Consider the following 16343-nt stretch of genomic DNA (forward strand, 5'->3'; position numbering starts at 1 on the left):
ACTCAAGCCCCTGAATTTCATACACGACCCACAAATTTCACTTAGACTAATAACTAATATTAAAATGTTTAAATATCCCAATCCTATATAAGAAAAAAAAAACTATCTATTTATTTACTCTTCCGTTTGTCTTTATCATCACCATCATCATCGTCATAACCCCATTTAGAACACCATCCATACCATGTTCTGTCTAAACATTTCTTTGGTGGCTCATCGTCTGTTGGAACCGCTGATGGAGACGATGATGATGATGATGAAGACGAAGACAATGTAGATTCTGTACTTGTAGTGCTAGTCGACGTTTTAAATGAATCATTACTACTACTCTTTAATGGATTTGGTTTTTTTGGTTCATCATCTTCTTTCTCATCATGAGTGACAAATCTCCAATTAAAACAATCTCGACATGGTGGCTGTTGAACACATGGTGCTGTTTCATTATAATCCAAGATTATATTATCAATAACCGTATGAATTCTATGGTTTAATAAATTCACAGACCATCCTTTATCTGTAACAACATCATAAACACATTGTAATCCAGTATGACATGATGTTTCCATGGCATATCCGGCTAAATTACATGAACTTGATGCTCCATTGCAAACTCCCATATAAATTGGATCAGCGGTGTTTCCAAAATGCCAGATATTCTCCATGTATTTAGGAATTCCCGGTGGTGATGGCAAATGTAACCTATTAGTAGCCAACATTTCTCCTGGAGCCTCGAACGCAACAGCTGGTAATCCAAATGTTCTACCCAACAATGAAGCTAATGCTCCTCCTAATGAATGTCCCGTAACCCAAATATCAGTGGTTTCTGGTGGATAAATTGCAGTGACATTACGATATAATTCCAAGACTGCTTTATAATATTTATCTTCTCTACGCAACTCCTTTTCAAGGCAATCTTGATTACATGTATATGTCTTTTCATAACAATCACAAACAGTGGTCCACATATAACTAATTCTTGCACAACAACATGAAAATAATAAATTATCATTGGTTTTGTCGTTACCCCCGGTTTCATCACTTCCTCCTCCTGGCAATCCTGCTCCTGAAGTTCCTTTAATTCCAACAACTACTGTCTTGTTATCTTTACTAACAAATACATGTCCTCTTAATCCAATGTCATCCCAACCAAAGTTAATATCACTATTCTCACGGTTAGGATCCCAATCACCTAAATCAATCCAGTCAGATTTCTTCTTTTCATCATCATTTTTAGGATATCTCACATATGCATTGGATGAAATTGTAGCCAAAGTAACAACAGTATCTTTATCAGTAACATTAGGTATTTTAATATCATTAAATTCCCATTCTAAATTAATTCTATTCAATATACTTGCGTCACCTCTAACATCTCTCGCATAATCAAGATAAGATTCAATGAAACCAGGTGTATGTCTTTCTTTTAATCGAGTTGATTCACTAGTACTTTTCTTAAATGGTAATTCAATAGTGAACGGATTCTTCCCTTTATAATATTCCGGCCAATCTGATTGCTGGTATATTTCATCTAAATTGGAATCAACAGAAATCTCTCCTCTTGATGGTTGTTGCAATTCTTGAACAAGAGTATTGAAATATGATTCATGTTTTGACAAATATTCAGGAGTTATATCCAATCTACGATGAACTTTATAATTCTTGGGACCTGTTCCATGATGAAATATATGTTTTAATTGTAATGTTGACCCATCATCTACTTCTTGTTGTTGTTGTTGTTGTTGTTGTGATAGTAGGAACGTTTCCTTTATTCGGAAAACAAATGACCATTTTGTGATTATAAATAAGATGGCAACAGTTAAAAAACCAATAAGAAAGCGCCAGATAGATACCAGACGATTCTTTCTTACTCGTCTACGTTTCTCTAAACTCATATTGTAAATGGGATCTAATGGTAGGTATAACAAAATAATAAGTATTAAAAAGATGTGGAGTAGCAAAGAAAGATGTGGATTTGGTTTTCATGATCTTTTTTTTTTTTCCTTTTGGATTTCTTTATCAGTTAGAAATTATTTTTTTTTTGTTCTCCTCTTGGTTGTGTTGCCCCTAATCTCGCAGAAATCACATATTTTTTTTTTGTTGGGAGGAAGAAGAGACCACGGGATCGGACATTCCTAACATTTTGCAACACTCACACACACACACACACACACTGAAGAAGAAACTGCAAAACAGCAATCCACAACGTTTAATAGTTTCTATTATTCTGGTCTATATATATACTACACCATTATCCAGCTTATAATCTATCGTTAAATACTCCTTAGCTGCAACTATTCTAATATCCTTAACCACACTTGGTTCCTCACCTGTTTGTTGAATCTCATCTTTGAAACTAAACTCAAGAATCTTGTTTAATTTAGTCAGGACATCATTCAACATTTCTGGATTTATACTATATTCATAATTATAAAACTCATTTGCCATTAATGCTGTAAATAAATCACCACACCCATTAAAATTACAATCTATTTGATTTATTGGAATATAAAATGTACTCTTTTTGGTAGATCCCACACAATATAACTTGTTGTTTATGGATACAGATGAAATCACAATATTTTCAATATCATAGTCGTTTCTAAATTCTTCAATTGCAGATTTGACATCCTCCCATGTATTTATTTTAACCCCACACAATGTTTCAAATTCAAATTGATTTGGAGTAATCAACGAAACTAACCCAGTAGAGAAAATTTCCTTATACACGGGAATGACTTTTTCATCAACGTAAATCTTTCCATTATCACCCAATACTGGGTCAACAACCCAATGTGGTTTCTTACTGGATTGATTTTTATCTTGAATCGATTTAATTAATTCATCTTTAACCACAGTTAAAACCCTTGCATTGGGTGTATACCCAGTTAGTATTATATCATAAGTCACCTTGAAATTTAAGATCTTCTGTAATCCTTGAATGATATCTTGTATCAAATCTGGAGATGTTGCAATTCCAGTTAATGATCCATATCCAGGATGATTCGAATAATTTGTGGTGTTTATAGCATCAACATCCCACCCTGTATATTGCAATGGGAAAACTGTTGCCCTATTACCGACATATCCGTGAACAACATGCGACAGGATCGATAGTAAAGCTTTCATGGGTTCTTTATCGGACATTAATGTTTGTAAATTTCATCTCAAAATCATCTTGCTCGACGATATCAAACAAAAAAAAAATGGCAACCAACAAAAAAGAAAAAAAAAAAAACAGAATTAAGCGACAGCATTTTTGTGCATATCGACACGACGATAAATCTGTGATGACAAATATAAAAGGACTCAAAGCAGAGATTAATTCAGATTACTGTAAGCCAAAGAGAAAAAGGCAAGATAATTAAGAAACAAGGCTTGATTATCAGATTTTGTGAAATTATGCTAAAAAAGACTAGAATCTAGTTTAATAGTCCATAAAGATCTAACGGAGTTAAAGGCTGGAAATTGCACTGAACTATCTTACACGACCATACATTTAAATGAATTTTAGTACAGTATAAATAACTAAAAAAAAATTACACTTTGTGTATTCGGTAACAACTCACTCCACTGCACTGCATAGCACTACACCGCACAGCAAAGAACTGTAAAGCAGAAGTAAAATTACTTACAGTTGGAATACAAGAAAGAAAAAAATAAAAGGTTGTTTTTTCTCTTTATTTTTTAGGTGTGCATTTGTTAAATTATAGTGAGAAGAGAGAAGTCAGATCTTGCGTGTTCACTTACATTTTCTCTTTCTCTATTTAGTGTGTTGACAGTCGTCGTGTTAAACTGGAGAGGCGAAAACGATTTTGTATATTTTTTTTTTTTTTTTTATTTTTTTACAACCCAGAAAACGAAAACGAAAACGAAAACGAAAAAAAAAAAAAATCCCAGACAACATCATCATTTTGAATTTGGTTGTAAGAATCAAAGACAACAATAAGTAAAACAAAAAAATGCCCATTAAAGAGTCTGCAACAATTGATGTTGGTTATCCGATCTATGGAGTCAAGTTTATGAATAGTAAAACTCTTGTGGTTGCTGGTGGTGGAGGTGAAGGTAATCATGGGATTCCAAATAAAATTAATGTTCTTAAATCCAATTTTAAAGTGTCTGATTCCAAAAGAAGATTACAAAGATTTAGAGAAATCACATTGCCTTCAAATGAAGATTCCCCTCAATGTTTGGATACTGCTAAATTGGTTGGTGAAAATGAATTCAACATTATTCTTGGATGTAATCAAAGTTCCCAATTACTTAAATCAATGAATATCAATAACAATATTAGAAAATATGCTTATTCTGGTGATGAACATATTAATTTTGTTGATGCAGCACAATTTGAGGAAGAGGTAAGTTCGTCCTCGGAAGATTATCCAAAAATCATCAGGTTATCTCATGATAATAGTATTGGTGCATTTATGACATCAAGTGTCCCATCATCAATTTATATCTTTAACCCTGATAGTTTGGAATTGAAGTATAAATTTATTCCAAAAAATGAATCGGAAATCAAGGATTTGGCATTAAGTACTTATAATGGAGCATCATTGGCTTATGTTACTGCTTCTTCCATTGAGATCATTGACACCAACTCCAGAGAATCGATTTTTTCTTCTGTTTCAGTTGCAGCTTTAAAAAAACAATTGAAAGGTTATATATTATCAAAAGTCAAATTTATTGATGAAGATAAACAATTGTTGATTGCCGCTGGTTCTCGTGGAGGTAAAGGTGCTGTTTTATTCAAGTTTAATATTGCATCTAAGAAAATCACTCAATTTCAAACCGTTTCCAAAAAATTTTCCAATATTGTTGCTTTAGATGTTACAGAAAACCAAGAGTTAATTGCTATTGCTGGAAATGATTTATCTGTTACCTTGATTAATTTATCAACATTAAAAGTAATTCAAGTATTCCATAAATTGCATTCATTTGCAATCACCAGTCTTTCCTTCTCCCCAAGTGGGTTAAAATTGGCAAGTGGTAGTGCTGCTAATACTTTGCATGTGTTTAAAATCCCATCCAAGTATCGTAAAGGTAATTCAATTATTGGTACATTATTACAATATTTGTTCACCATTGTGTTGGTTGTTGCCTTGGGTGTTGGTGTTCAAAAATTGAATGAGACTGGACAATTACAAGATATTCTTTCAAATTCTAAACAATACACTGATGTTGCACAAGAATATGTTAAATTAGGTTATGATTATGCTCATCATTATGGTACTATTGGTTATTCAATTGCAGAAGAATATGCAAGAACCTATGGTAATCAAGGATTACAATTCATCAAAGAAAAATTAAATAAAGATGAATCACAAGGTTCTTTAGAAGCATCTACATTGAATGATATTGTGAATGAAGTTACCAAAAACATTGATGAAGAAATAACCAAATCTGATTTCAATTCTGATGAATTTTTACAAGACAAGGATAACTATATAACTACATCAATCGGAAACCATTACCAAGAAACACCAAAAGTTGAAACTTCAATTGTGTCATCTTCAGAAATAGATACTTATTTAGAAGAGCCTCATGTTGTCGATGGAAATAACGATACATCAAGTGAACAACAGCAACCAACTTTTGTTAACCGTGAATCTGTTTTACCAGAAAGTCTTCAAGCAATGTTGGAAAAACAAACTAAATCTTCCACCGAATCAATTGCACCATCTAGTGAAACCGTTGTCGTTGAAGAAGTTGTTGAAAGAGATGAACCAATTGTTGATGCTGAAGCTGTTGTTGAACAACAGAAAGAAGAACAGGTTTCTGAACCAGTTGTTGAACAAGTTCCTGCTCCAGAAGTAAGCCAACCGGTTGTCGAAGAAGAAATTATTATTGAAGAGCCAGTTGTCGAAGAGCCAGTTGTCGAAGAATCAGTTGTCGAAGAATCAGTTGTCGAAGAAGAAATTGTCGAAGAACCAATTGTCGAAGAAGAAATTGTCAAAGAGAACCCTGTGACTGAACAGACCAGTAATGAAGAACTAGTTGTTGAATCACAGGAAGAAACTGTTGATGTTGTTGAACAACCTGAAGAGGAGCTGGTTAGTGATGAACCAAGAATTCATGCCGATATTGAAGAACCAAACTCTGCTTCCGCTATTGAATCAGAAGCTGTGAATGAAAAAAAGCCAGTCGAAGAAATTATTGAAGAGGTTGTTGTTGAAGAAGAACAATCATCGCAAGAACCGGTTGAAGCTGTTGTAGAAGTCGAAGAAGAGGTTATTGAAGAAGTGAAAATTAGTCATGAACCTAAACAAAAATCTACTACTCAAGAAGAACCTGCTATTGAAGAACCTGTTCAAAAAGAGCCAGTCTCTGAAGAACCCAAACAAGAAGAACCACAAGCTGAAGAAGTTATTGTCGAAGATCCTCAACCAGAAGTAGTGGAACAAGTTATAGAAGAGGAAATCGTCGAAGAAGTTCAAGAACAAGAAAATGAACAAGAATCACAAGCTTCTGTGGAACACGTTGAAGAATCAATAGTAGAAGTTCCAACTCCAAAGTCTTCTGTTGAAATTCCACAAAGTTCACAAGTCTTAGATAAACAAAAGGAAAAAATTGTTGATGCTGTACCAGCTGCTGAACCAAAGCCAGAAGATGTTATAGAAGAGAAAGAACCTAAAGTTGTTGAAGCTGTTCCAGAATCCACTCCTAAAGTTCAAGAGGCGGATGTTGAAAAGGAAGTCCAACAGGAACCAGTTAAACAACCAAAGGTAGAACAACCAAAAGCTGAACAACCAAAAGCTGAACAACCAAAGGTAGAACAACCAAAAGCTGAACAACCAAAAGCTGAACAACCAAAAGCTGAACAACCAAAAGCTGAACAACCAAAAGCTGAACAACCAAAGGTAGAACAACCAAAAGCTGAACAACCAAAGGTAGAACCAGTTTCTCAAAAAAAAGTGGTTGAAGAAGCTCCTGTTGTTCAAGAAAAATCCAAAGAACCTATTCCAGAACCATCCACTGTCCAAACTCCAATTATTGAGCAAGTCAAACCATCATCTGTCGAACAACCACAACAATCTACAACTTCCAAGTCTGAAGTCCAACAAGAATCGAGTAATACACAATCATCCGTAGAAACTCCAGCAAGTTCTACTTCCAAAATAGTTCGTACTAAAAAAGTTACCAGAACAATTATAAAGTCTAAACCAACTAATAATGCACCTGAAAAAGATGAATTATAATGTTAAATACTAATAATATAGATAGTAAAAGTTATTACAAGAGATAAAAATATAAATATAAACTATAGTATTCTGTTTCCGTTATCTTCTGTTCTTTTTGTGATTATTGCTCACACACGTCTTTGCGCGATGTAACGAAGAAAAAAAAAATCTAGAAAAAAAAAAACTCGTCTTCAATAATAATCTAAATCATTGCTTTGCCTACAGAACTACTATAAAGTATGGATATCAATGAATTAGATAATATAACTGATCCATCGGATTTCAAACTTACAAAATTACCAAACCTTTCCGAACTTGATTTATTAAAGAGGTGTTTTATATGTAAAGATTTTTTTCGAGCACCGGTAACTATATCAACATGTCATCATATCTATTGTTCACAATGTATTAGAGAGCATTTACTTCGAAAACCTAATTGTCCTATATGTAAATGTGAAATATTTGAAAGTAATTTAAGACCAGATCCATTATTGGAAGATATTGTACGATGTTATAAATTATTACGCCCTCAATTATTGACATTATTGAAAAACGAAGAACCAATAAACAAGTCGACTGATCTGAATGATCCGAATGATCAGCCCAAGGTAAATGATAAAGAAGATGAAAAATTAACAGAGATATCGGATATTAATGAAGAAGGACGCGTTAAGGAGGAAATAAATGGAAATATTAGTAATGGCGATGCGGGAAAAGATGGTAAAGTAGGGTCAGAAACTCCAGTGATGGATAATTCAATAGAAGTAATTGAAATACTATCTGATGATGGTCAAATTGTTACAAATAATACAAAGATAGGAACGTGTCCCATATGTCAGGAAAGGATGCCTATTGAAATCTTAGAAAGAAGACATGTTGATGATTGTTTAAATGGAAGAAAACCAAAACGAAATGCAGCACAAATATTACAACAACAACCTAGAAAGAAACAATCTAAAGGAATTACTTCTATAACAGCATTTTTTAAACAATCCACTAGTCCTGATACTACCAGTAGTCCTGAAACCACCACCATCACTCCTCCTCCAGGAACTCCACAAGACAATCATAAACCTGTTAAAAGCATACAGTCAGGACAATATGAAGATAAGGAAACACCTGTGATTAATATTCCTGCAAGAATTCCCAAATTGGATTTCCATAGTTTAACCACTCCTAAAGTAAAGGCAAAATTAAAGGAATTACAATTATCAACTACTGGAGATCGAAATGAACTAATGCGAAGATATAATCAGTATTTTGTGTTTGTTAATGCCAATATTGATAGTAACCATCCCGTTGATGAATCAACACTTCGTGATAGGTTAAGTAAATGGGAAAGATCATTCAAATCCAAAGCAAAGGATTCTCTTGATACTGATGCAAATTGGAAGAGTCTTGTTGCAAAGGCAAGACAATCAAAATAAGTTATTTATTAAATATTCTAATGTCATAAATATTAATGATAGATGTTCTATACGAATAGTAAAGGGCGTTTACGTGTAGCAAAGTTTATGTGTTTTCATTATATTTTGTGAGGGGAAAGCTACCAAATTGGCTGTTTCGGTTTTTAGCAGAATGTAGCATTTTTTTTCAATGAAGCAAAAATTGACTTTTAAACACAAGAAATCGATCGGCATTTTGCAATCCAACACTGGATTTATTATTTATTTTTTTTTTTGTACTATCGAATGAATATTGAGATGTGATTAAATACGCTATTAAATGAACAGCATTTTATTGTCGTCTATATGGGCTTTTGTATACTTTTGAGCTCAACAGTTTTAAACAAAAATAATTGTGGATTTGGTTGTATAGATATAGGAGAAGTGAAATCTTAATTGCCGCGCGAATTTATTTTTCTTCTATTTTACATTCAATTCTCCGAAAACACCTTATTATTATAGATTTGTAATTTCATAAATAACAGCTAACCATTATAGACAAAGTTGATAGTTGAATTATATGAACACATGAGTTGACAGTGAAATAAAAAGTTAGAACGATCAAAAATTTGCAGCGTTAATTATTACTATTTTAAGGCAATCGATCCTTGTGATATTGGACCAAAAAAAAAATTGATTCATTTGAAGATACACAATGCCAAATCGCCTAAATGGCCAAATGAATAAGGCCATTGAAGAGCAAAGCAAATTCAATATTAAAATAAGACAAAGTGTGGAAAAAGAAATTTTTGTTTGGTTCATTTACGTACGTTCTGCTATTTCGGATGATAATTGTATTGTATTGTATTGTATGAGATCGTCATCAATCCGACCGATCACCAAACAAAAAAAAAAAATTCCTCAGAGATATAAACCCTCATTATATATATATTTCTTCTTTTGTTCTTAGCTATAATATTGTTTAAATGCCTCGGAACCAGGCATAAGTAATTACACCTCCATTCATAATCACAGCCATTATACCATTATTCGTTTCCCCCCTCATCCTCCTCCCCACCTTCTTAATACAACACAGCTCCCCCACTTGCTCATAATCACAACTTCTCCACTAGGTCATAATGTCAATGGATGATAATAATTATTTAACCACTTATGAAGCGGCACTTGCAGTGGTAGCAACAGCTATGAAAAAGGCTCGGTTAAGAATAGATGTTTTAATACTAAATTCTATACTAGGCGGAATGTTTTTCGCTACTGGTGGAATGCTTCATCTTTTAGTACAAGCAGGATTTCCTGATTCACTACAGAAGAATCCTGGTGTAGTCTCAATTCTAACGGGGTTTTGTTATCCAATTGGTTTATTTTATGTTGTTATTCTAGGTGTAGATTTGTTCAATTCAAACATATTATTTTTCAGCACTGGTATTTGTCGAAGAGCCGTATCTATTTGGGATTTACTAATTAGCTGGATAGTTAGTTGGTGGTTCAATTTAGTTGGAAACATCTTTGTTTGTTATGTGATTTGTACATATTCTGGAATTACAGAAGAACAACAAATGATAACTGCAAGTATAGAATTACTTGAGAAAAAAGTTCTGTTTTCATTTATTCAATCATTTATCAAAGGTATAGCGGGAAATTTTTACGTTTGTTTAGCCATTTTCTTACAATTGATGGCTAAACCATTGCATGTCAAATTTTTAATGATGACTTTACCTGTTTTCACTTTTGTGTCCTTTGGGTTTACCCATTCAGTGGCAGATATGTTTGTGATTGTTATTGGATTAATTAATGGTGCTCCTGTTAAAGTGGCCACAGTTGCTTGGAAATTATTTCTCCCTGCAGCCCTTGGAAACATGGTTGGAGGATCCTTTTTCGGTATTGTTATAACTTGGTACTTGCATATATTTGTTGTTGAACAAGATAGAAAGAAATTAGAATTACCAGAATACGAATTAAGAGATGAACAACCAGAATTGAATCAAGATTCAAGAGTTGTTAGACAAAAGAAATCAAAATTTGATGAAGATGTCACTAAACTGGATGAAAGTACTGGAGATTCTGAAGACACACAACAAGAAGATGATATGGATCCAATTCCTATTTATGATGAAGTCAGTATACCACTGGCCATTACTCAATTAAGACCAACGGTAACTCGATCAAGAACTAGATCCAGTACAGCCACAACAAAAACAACTAGGAGTCCTAAGAATGTTTTCCCAGTTTATGGAATGGGTGCTCCTTTACAACGTGAACGAACAATTGCAGGTCAATTAGAAAAACCGAAAAGTAGAGCCTCGAGTGATGGTTATCCTTTTGCTAATGATGATAATGATGCTGAACCAGAAGCAGAATATATTGGATCTCAACTAAAAAGAGTATTTACTCAAAAATCACGAGTCCTGGATTTGGAATCCGGTAATAATAGTCCTAGAATACTAACACCAAGATCATCATTCACGAGAAGAAAATCCTCTCAATCCGATAGATCATCTTTGAGACTAAGTGCCGAAAACTCCCACCAGGAGAAAGACCTTGGAGATGCCACTAATTCATCCAAGGAAAATTTAGATCGAATACTGGAATAGTGTACTAAGGAGTGTTTATAGATATTTAGTTTAATATATTTATTTATTTATTTATTTTAGAAAAAGAGTGGTGTGCACAGGTTATAGTGTGCTTTTATGGGTTGAAAAAAATTATATGGAGGAAGCAAAAAATATAAACTGGACGAGATAAGAGTCGAACTCATGACCTTTTGCTTGCAAGGCAAACGCGCTACCAACTACGCCACACGCCCTAGTTTGTTTCCCTGTTGTCTCGCCTCTGGTTCCTCTCGAGCCTGTTTCGGTGGCTGGCTAATTTAATGTATTGTGATTCTGAGTGTCTAATGGCTATCCTTGGTATCTTCACCTGTGTTATTATGTTGCAGCAACTCTCAAATGCCCTCTGACTCTAAATACATCATCATTCAGCTAAGTTTCACTATTATGAATTTACATCATTTTTGGCACGAAAATCACCTGAAACATTACACATAGAAAATACAACTCTTGAAACAAACAACCAACATTCAATTAATGATTCTGAAATTGCACGGAAATCAGTTTGGAATATTCGCCCTGTTGTCCAATTACAATCTCTATAGTGTTTTGACTCACAGCCATTGCTACATGCTGATTATTGTTTGGTACAATCCATAGTCAATCATGCACGCAAACAGCTTTTCGGCCGGAAAAAGCACAGCAAAAAAAAAAAAAAAAACTAAAAAATCGGCCGCTCTTCACAAACCCTGAATAAAAAACAATCACATTACCTTGTGAACAAACATCGACAACCATCCAATATGGTAGAAAAAAGACAGCAGAGAAGAAGAGCAGTGTTGGCATGTACAAACTGTAAACGGAGAAAACTCAAGTGTGATCACCAACTCCCTTGCAGCAGCTGTCGTAACACAAAGAGGGCGATTCCCGAATGCACCTATGAAGTGATGGACGATAAGTCAGCAACTGACCAGCAGTCACTGCAGTCTGGAGTCAGCTTGAACACAAGTCCCGGAAGTAATCCACAGAACTATCTATTGGCTGCAGTCAACCAAGCAGCAACATCGACGAACCCAATAGTCAGTCCCACTAGTCAAGAACGGTATTCATCAAGCTCAGCAACCGACCCCAGCGTTACTAGCAAAAGTTCACACTGGGATAAACCTGCTTCTGCTAAACAACCACAGACTAACGAGTCATTGGTGGATCTTCTGGACTTTATTCACATGAAGGAGTTCAAAGGCAGCCGTGTGTTCTTTGGACCAACATCGTGGAAGACATGCATCATGTACTGGTGCAAGACCATTCCTGTAATGAGCGATATCCTGGCCATCACGGTGAGGGAAATGATGTCGTTGAAACTACCAGAGAAGGAGGGGGAACAAGCAGATACTAGTCCAACATACCACATTACCAGTCTACTTCCAGACTACGAGGAGTCCATTGTCCTTCTCAAGTCGTTCAATAGAGACACGTTCTTCACAAAATGTTTCAACCACGACACCATAGCCAGATATGTGCATGAAGTGGTAACACCATCGGGACCCAACTTACAAGCACCAAGTGCCAATCTCAGCATTGTTCTATCGATCAAGGCGTTGGTGTCGTTCTTCAACGGACAGGTCCCAGATACCCGATTGCTAGTGGCCTCCAGGTTATTCTTGTTCAAGACGGACCTCAAGTCCAACTTTGCCACGTTGACTGCGCTTTTGTTGTTGTACGAGTGCCGTAAGTACGACTGCAACATAGACTTTGAGGAGGCGGTATCGTATGACCAGAGTCTTTTCTCCACCATCATTACACTTGGGTTATCACTTGGGCTCCATCGAAACATATCCCAACTTCATTTAGAAGACCCGCTCAACATGGCTGCCATACAGCACACATGGAAGTTCCTCATGCTTGAAGACTCGTTGAGAAGTTTCCAGAGGGGATTGCAGCCGATGATCAACGACAACTACACGGCCAACAGAATGCTCCATTTGGTTAAAACAAGATGCACATCGTCTATTCTCACGTTCAGGAAGGTCAACGATGAGATCAATCTGTGTGTGGCAAGCGAGAGCGTGGACTTGGACTCGGCGTTGTCGTCCATAGAGATGTTGATGTTTGAGACGCCTCCGACAGACCATGACGATATGCATCTACAGTTGTTCTTGTACACATACGCCCAGACGATCACCACCATCCGGTACTTGAAGAACAAGAGCGGCAAGAATCGATACGCGGCCTTCAGATACAGTTTGTTGCTTTACAAGTTGCTGAAGGAGATGCTCTTTGATTTGATTGATTCTTCAGGACGCATCATGCCAAGCCTGTTTTACCAGGAAATCAAGGAGTCGATATTCCGGGCCACGTTCTTTTTGCTTGTGCTCGTGCTTCAGCTGTTTGATAACGTGGAGAAGGTTGCTGGTCACCTACCGTACCAAGAGGTGTTGCTCTCCAGAATAGATGCTTCTACAGACGTGTTTTGGTTGATGTATACTGTGACACACGAGGTGCTGGCGACAATCCTGAAGATGACCAACGTGAGTCTAACAGCAAGGGCCATGATCATATTCATCAACCACATTTTAACCTACGTGATGGGTGAGATCGAACAGAGGGCAGCTCCAGCACAGTTGACACCCGACAGTTTTAATTTTTCACCAGTGTCACTACCAGATTTGGATCTCGATTTATTCCAAAACGACAACTGGGGGTTGTTCTAATAGAGTTTATTTGTAGGTGTGTAAACATTGTGTAAGTGTTATTGCTAATAGCAAATCTATTTGACTACATGATAGCTGCAATGAATGCCAATGACCAGGTTCTAGGTGATACATTTATTAGAACTATACCCATTCTGTTTTATACTTTACATAAATATAGTGCATTGACTGTGACCTAACCTTCAGAATGCACTCCCTATTTCTTTTATTACGGTGTCAAGAAACTATATGTGAAAAATAGCACAAAATGCATCACCAAATTTCACCTCATATTTAAGTTTGTGTAAGTATCCAAGACAGGGTTGGCATGATGAAATGATTTGATAATAAATTGTTACATTTATTGTTAATCCCTTATTTCTTCATTTATTATTTATCCTTGAATGTTTCATAATTTCCAATAGGCAGTATGGGATGAAATTCCAGCTTCTCGATTTGTCTGTTGAGGGGTAGCATATAAAATCTGGCATATTTGTTCGCTGTCAGTCATTTAGATTCTTTCGTGTTCTTTTTTTTCCAGTTGGTATTTTCATTTTAGTCAAAGTAACCCAATACTACTAGTGTTACGTTTGAATCCTAGTAATTGAATTATAATGGGTAGAAAGAATTCAAAGAAGCAACCAACGAAGAACTTAGAGCAAGTATCTAATACCCCTAAGATTTCAGAGTTTGACGAGCTTTTCATGAAACTATTAAAATAACCATCAAAAATTATTAAGCATGTTTTATCCTACATTCGAAAGGATCATTTACACATATTTTTAGATTGTAACAGTTTGATTCCGTTTATTTTATCCTATATTGAAGAGAAAGTTTGGATAGTAGAGGAACAACCTTATATAAGTGGACCACTTAATTGGGAAAGGTTTGAGCCTATCACATATAATTCAATGACAATTATGATGGATGATTTGAAGCAACTCATGAATAAGTATGGAGTAATTCCAAAGGAAGCCATAATTGACCTTTCTGTGTGTCTCAACGAGCACCCTCGAGGAGAATGGATCAAAAATAATGGAATCGTGATTGGTTCTGATTTTGAGCACCCAGATGAATACTATCCTTCATATGAAATTGTAATTTCCTATTGGTGCTCATTTTACCTGGAAGTCTTGACAAAGGTGAAGAAATGGCACGTTATTGATGATATTCAGCTGATTTCCGCACATTATGTTCTTGAAAAAGTCAAACCTTACATGGATTTGAAATCAATTTCCTTGGACTTTGAAGAGTATCAAAGACATTTAAATGATGAGGCGAAAGCAAAAATTTTTACTACTCTTCCAGATTCAGTCCTCAATCTTCTGATCTCACTGTCGAATACCACCATGAATTTCAGTCTTCTCAATTATCCACTGTTAAAAAAATTGAAATGTCCAATTACCTACGGAAATGATATTTATCAACTACCAACCACACTTGAATCTTTGGAGGTCTACAGTATAAAGGGCTATGATGATTGTATTACTTTTGAAGAGTCTGATAAAATGTTCTCCAATTTGACACATTTTATAGTAGTTGGTAATGGTGAATTTGAAGACGCAGGAAATGCAATTAGGCTGATGCCAAAATTATCAATATTTGAGTATGAAAATTGGAACAATGGCTGTGATATCAACGAGTTGGGTTTACCAGAATCAACCATCACCTCACTTACCTTGAAACTTGCAGTAATTACTGGTTTTTATTCTCATTTGAAGTTGTCGAATTTACAACACTTAACAATTGGTGGTGAAGATTTCCCAAAGGCATTATTCTTTTCAGGAAACGAGCTTCCAAGATTAAAGAGTTTTGCATTTGAAGAATATTCACTGCGTGGTCGCATTGAAAACTCAGGCAAACTTGTGTTTCCACAAACCTTGAGAAGCTTGTCAATTGAGGCTCACTTTGGAATTCTGGGTTTGATATTGCCACCGAAGTTACGTTCATTGTCCTTGATTTACACCAAGTTTAGACAAGGAATGATGTTCAAGCTTCCTGAAAATTTGAATAAATTAAAAATTTGCGGGACAGATATAAACAATTTAAACAATCTTCACTTTCCATCGGGGTTAATGAGCGTTGAAATTGATTACAATTATAAGTTGAAATCTATGGTGCACACCAATTTGGGTGAACTCAAAAATTTATTCTATGTGAGAATTAATAACAACGATCTATATGACATAGATGAGCCAAACAAGGAAAATAAGTATAAGCTTAATACTTTAGATAGTAATTATTCTGACGGAGAGTCATTTTATCAAAAGTATGCTGATTTGACAGGTGATCCAAATTGGCTCGCAAGAGAATACATGGATGATGAGGAAATTCAGGAATATGGTATTGATTCTGATTATGACTGGTTTTAAAGACATATCAGCGATAGTATTACTTGTGGAATAGAATTAACTAGGTTACATATATACAGTAATACATTCAGATATTGACACTGTTTTGTTTAGTTTAGTTACATAATTATTACATACGCAATATACACGAAGTTCTCTTGGATTTCAGTTT

At 35.2% G+C, this 16343-nt stretch overlaps 8 protein-coding genes and 1 non-coding gene across 9 annotated transcripts; 5 read left to right on the top strand and 4 right to left on the bottom strand. All coding sequences in view use genetic code 12, as the record gives it.

Moving 5' to 3' along the window:
- Positions 1 to 110: 110 nt before the first annotated feature.
- On the bottom strand, positions 111 to 1892 carry ATG15 (triglyceride lipase; the record flags this gene model as incomplete). Its single annotated transcript, XM_002548518.1, has 1 exon — positions 111 to 1892. The coding sequence occupies one exon, from the start codon at positions 1890 to 1892 to the stop codon at positions 111 to 113; it is 1782 nt and encodes a 593-aa protein (XP_002548564.1).
- A 337-nt stretch (positions 1893 to 2229) lies between these two features.
- CTRG_02862 (putative pyridoxal kinase) lies at positions 2230 to 3144 on the bottom strand (the record flags this gene model as incomplete). The annotated part of the gene is made up of 1 exon (XM_002548519.1): positions 2230 to 3144. One exon carries the CDS (start codon positions 3142 to 3144, stop codon positions 2230 to 2232), a length of 915 nt encoding a protein of 304 aa, XP_002548565.1.
- Positions 3145 to 3959: 815 nt separating this feature from the next.
- Positions 3960 to 7196, top strand: SEC12 (Sec12p; the record flags this gene model as incomplete). The annotated part of the gene is made up of 1 exon (XM_002548520.1): positions 3960 to 7196. One exon carries the CDS (start codon positions 3960 to 3962, stop codon positions 7194 to 7196), a length of 3237 nt encoding a protein of 1078 aa, XP_002548566.1.
- Positions 7197 to 7417: 221 nt separating this feature from the next.
- Positions 7418 to 8605, top strand: RAD18 (E3 ubiquitin-protein ligase; the record flags this gene model as incomplete). Its single annotated transcript, XM_002548521.1, has 1 exon — positions 7418 to 8605. The coding sequence occupies one exon, from the start codon at positions 7418 to 7420 to the stop codon at positions 8603 to 8605; it is 1188 nt and encodes a 395-aa protein (XP_002548567.1).
- A 1097-nt stretch (positions 8606 to 9702) lies between these two features.
- CTRG_02865 (uncharacterized protein) lies at positions 9703 to 11175 on the top strand (the record flags this gene model as incomplete). The annotated part of the gene is made up of 1 exon (XM_002548522.1): positions 9703 to 11175. One exon carries the CDS (start codon positions 9703 to 9705, stop codon positions 11173 to 11175), a length of 1473 nt encoding a protein of 490 aa, XP_002548568.1.
- Positions 11176 to 11314: 139 nt separating this feature from the next.
- Positions 11315 to 11387, bottom strand: CTRG_06427. Its single transcript has one exon. It is a non-coding gene; the product is annotated as a tRNA-Ala (tRNA).
- A 546-nt stretch (positions 11388 to 11933) lies between these two features.
- On the top strand, positions 11934 to 13841 carry CTRG_02866 (Zn(II)2Cys6 transcription factor domain-containing protein; the record flags this gene model as incomplete). The annotated part of the gene is made up of 1 exon (XM_002548523.1): positions 11934 to 13841. The coding sequence occupies one exon, from the start codon at positions 11934 to 11936 to the stop codon at positions 13839 to 13841; it is 1908 nt and encodes a 635-aa protein (XP_002548569.1).
- Positions 12560 to 12964, bottom strand: CTRG_02867 (uncharacterized protein; the record flags this gene model as incomplete). Its single annotated transcript, XM_002548524.1, has 1 exon — positions 12560 to 12964. The coding sequence occupies one exon, from the start codon at positions 12962 to 12964 to the stop codon at positions 12560 to 12562; it is 405 nt and encodes a 134-aa protein (XP_002548570.1).
- An 890-nt stretch (positions 13842 to 14731) lies between the features above and the next one.
- On the top strand, positions 14732 to 16192 carry CTRG_02868 (uncharacterized protein; the record flags this gene model as incomplete). The annotated part of the gene is made up of 1 exon (XM_002548525.1): positions 14732 to 16192. The coding sequence occupies one exon, from the start codon at positions 14732 to 14734 to the stop codon at positions 16190 to 16192; it is 1461 nt and encodes a 486-aa protein (XP_002548571.1).
- Between the last annotated feature and the right edge of the window lie 151 nt (positions 16193 to 16343).

This window comes from Candida tropicalis, assembly GCF_000006335.3.
Source record: "Candida tropicalis MYA-3404 genomic scaffold supercont3.3, whole genome shotgun sequence".
Classification (NCBI taxonomy): Eukaryota; Fungi; Ascomycota; class Pichiomycetes; order Serinales; family Debaryomycetaceae; genus Candida; species Candida tropicalis.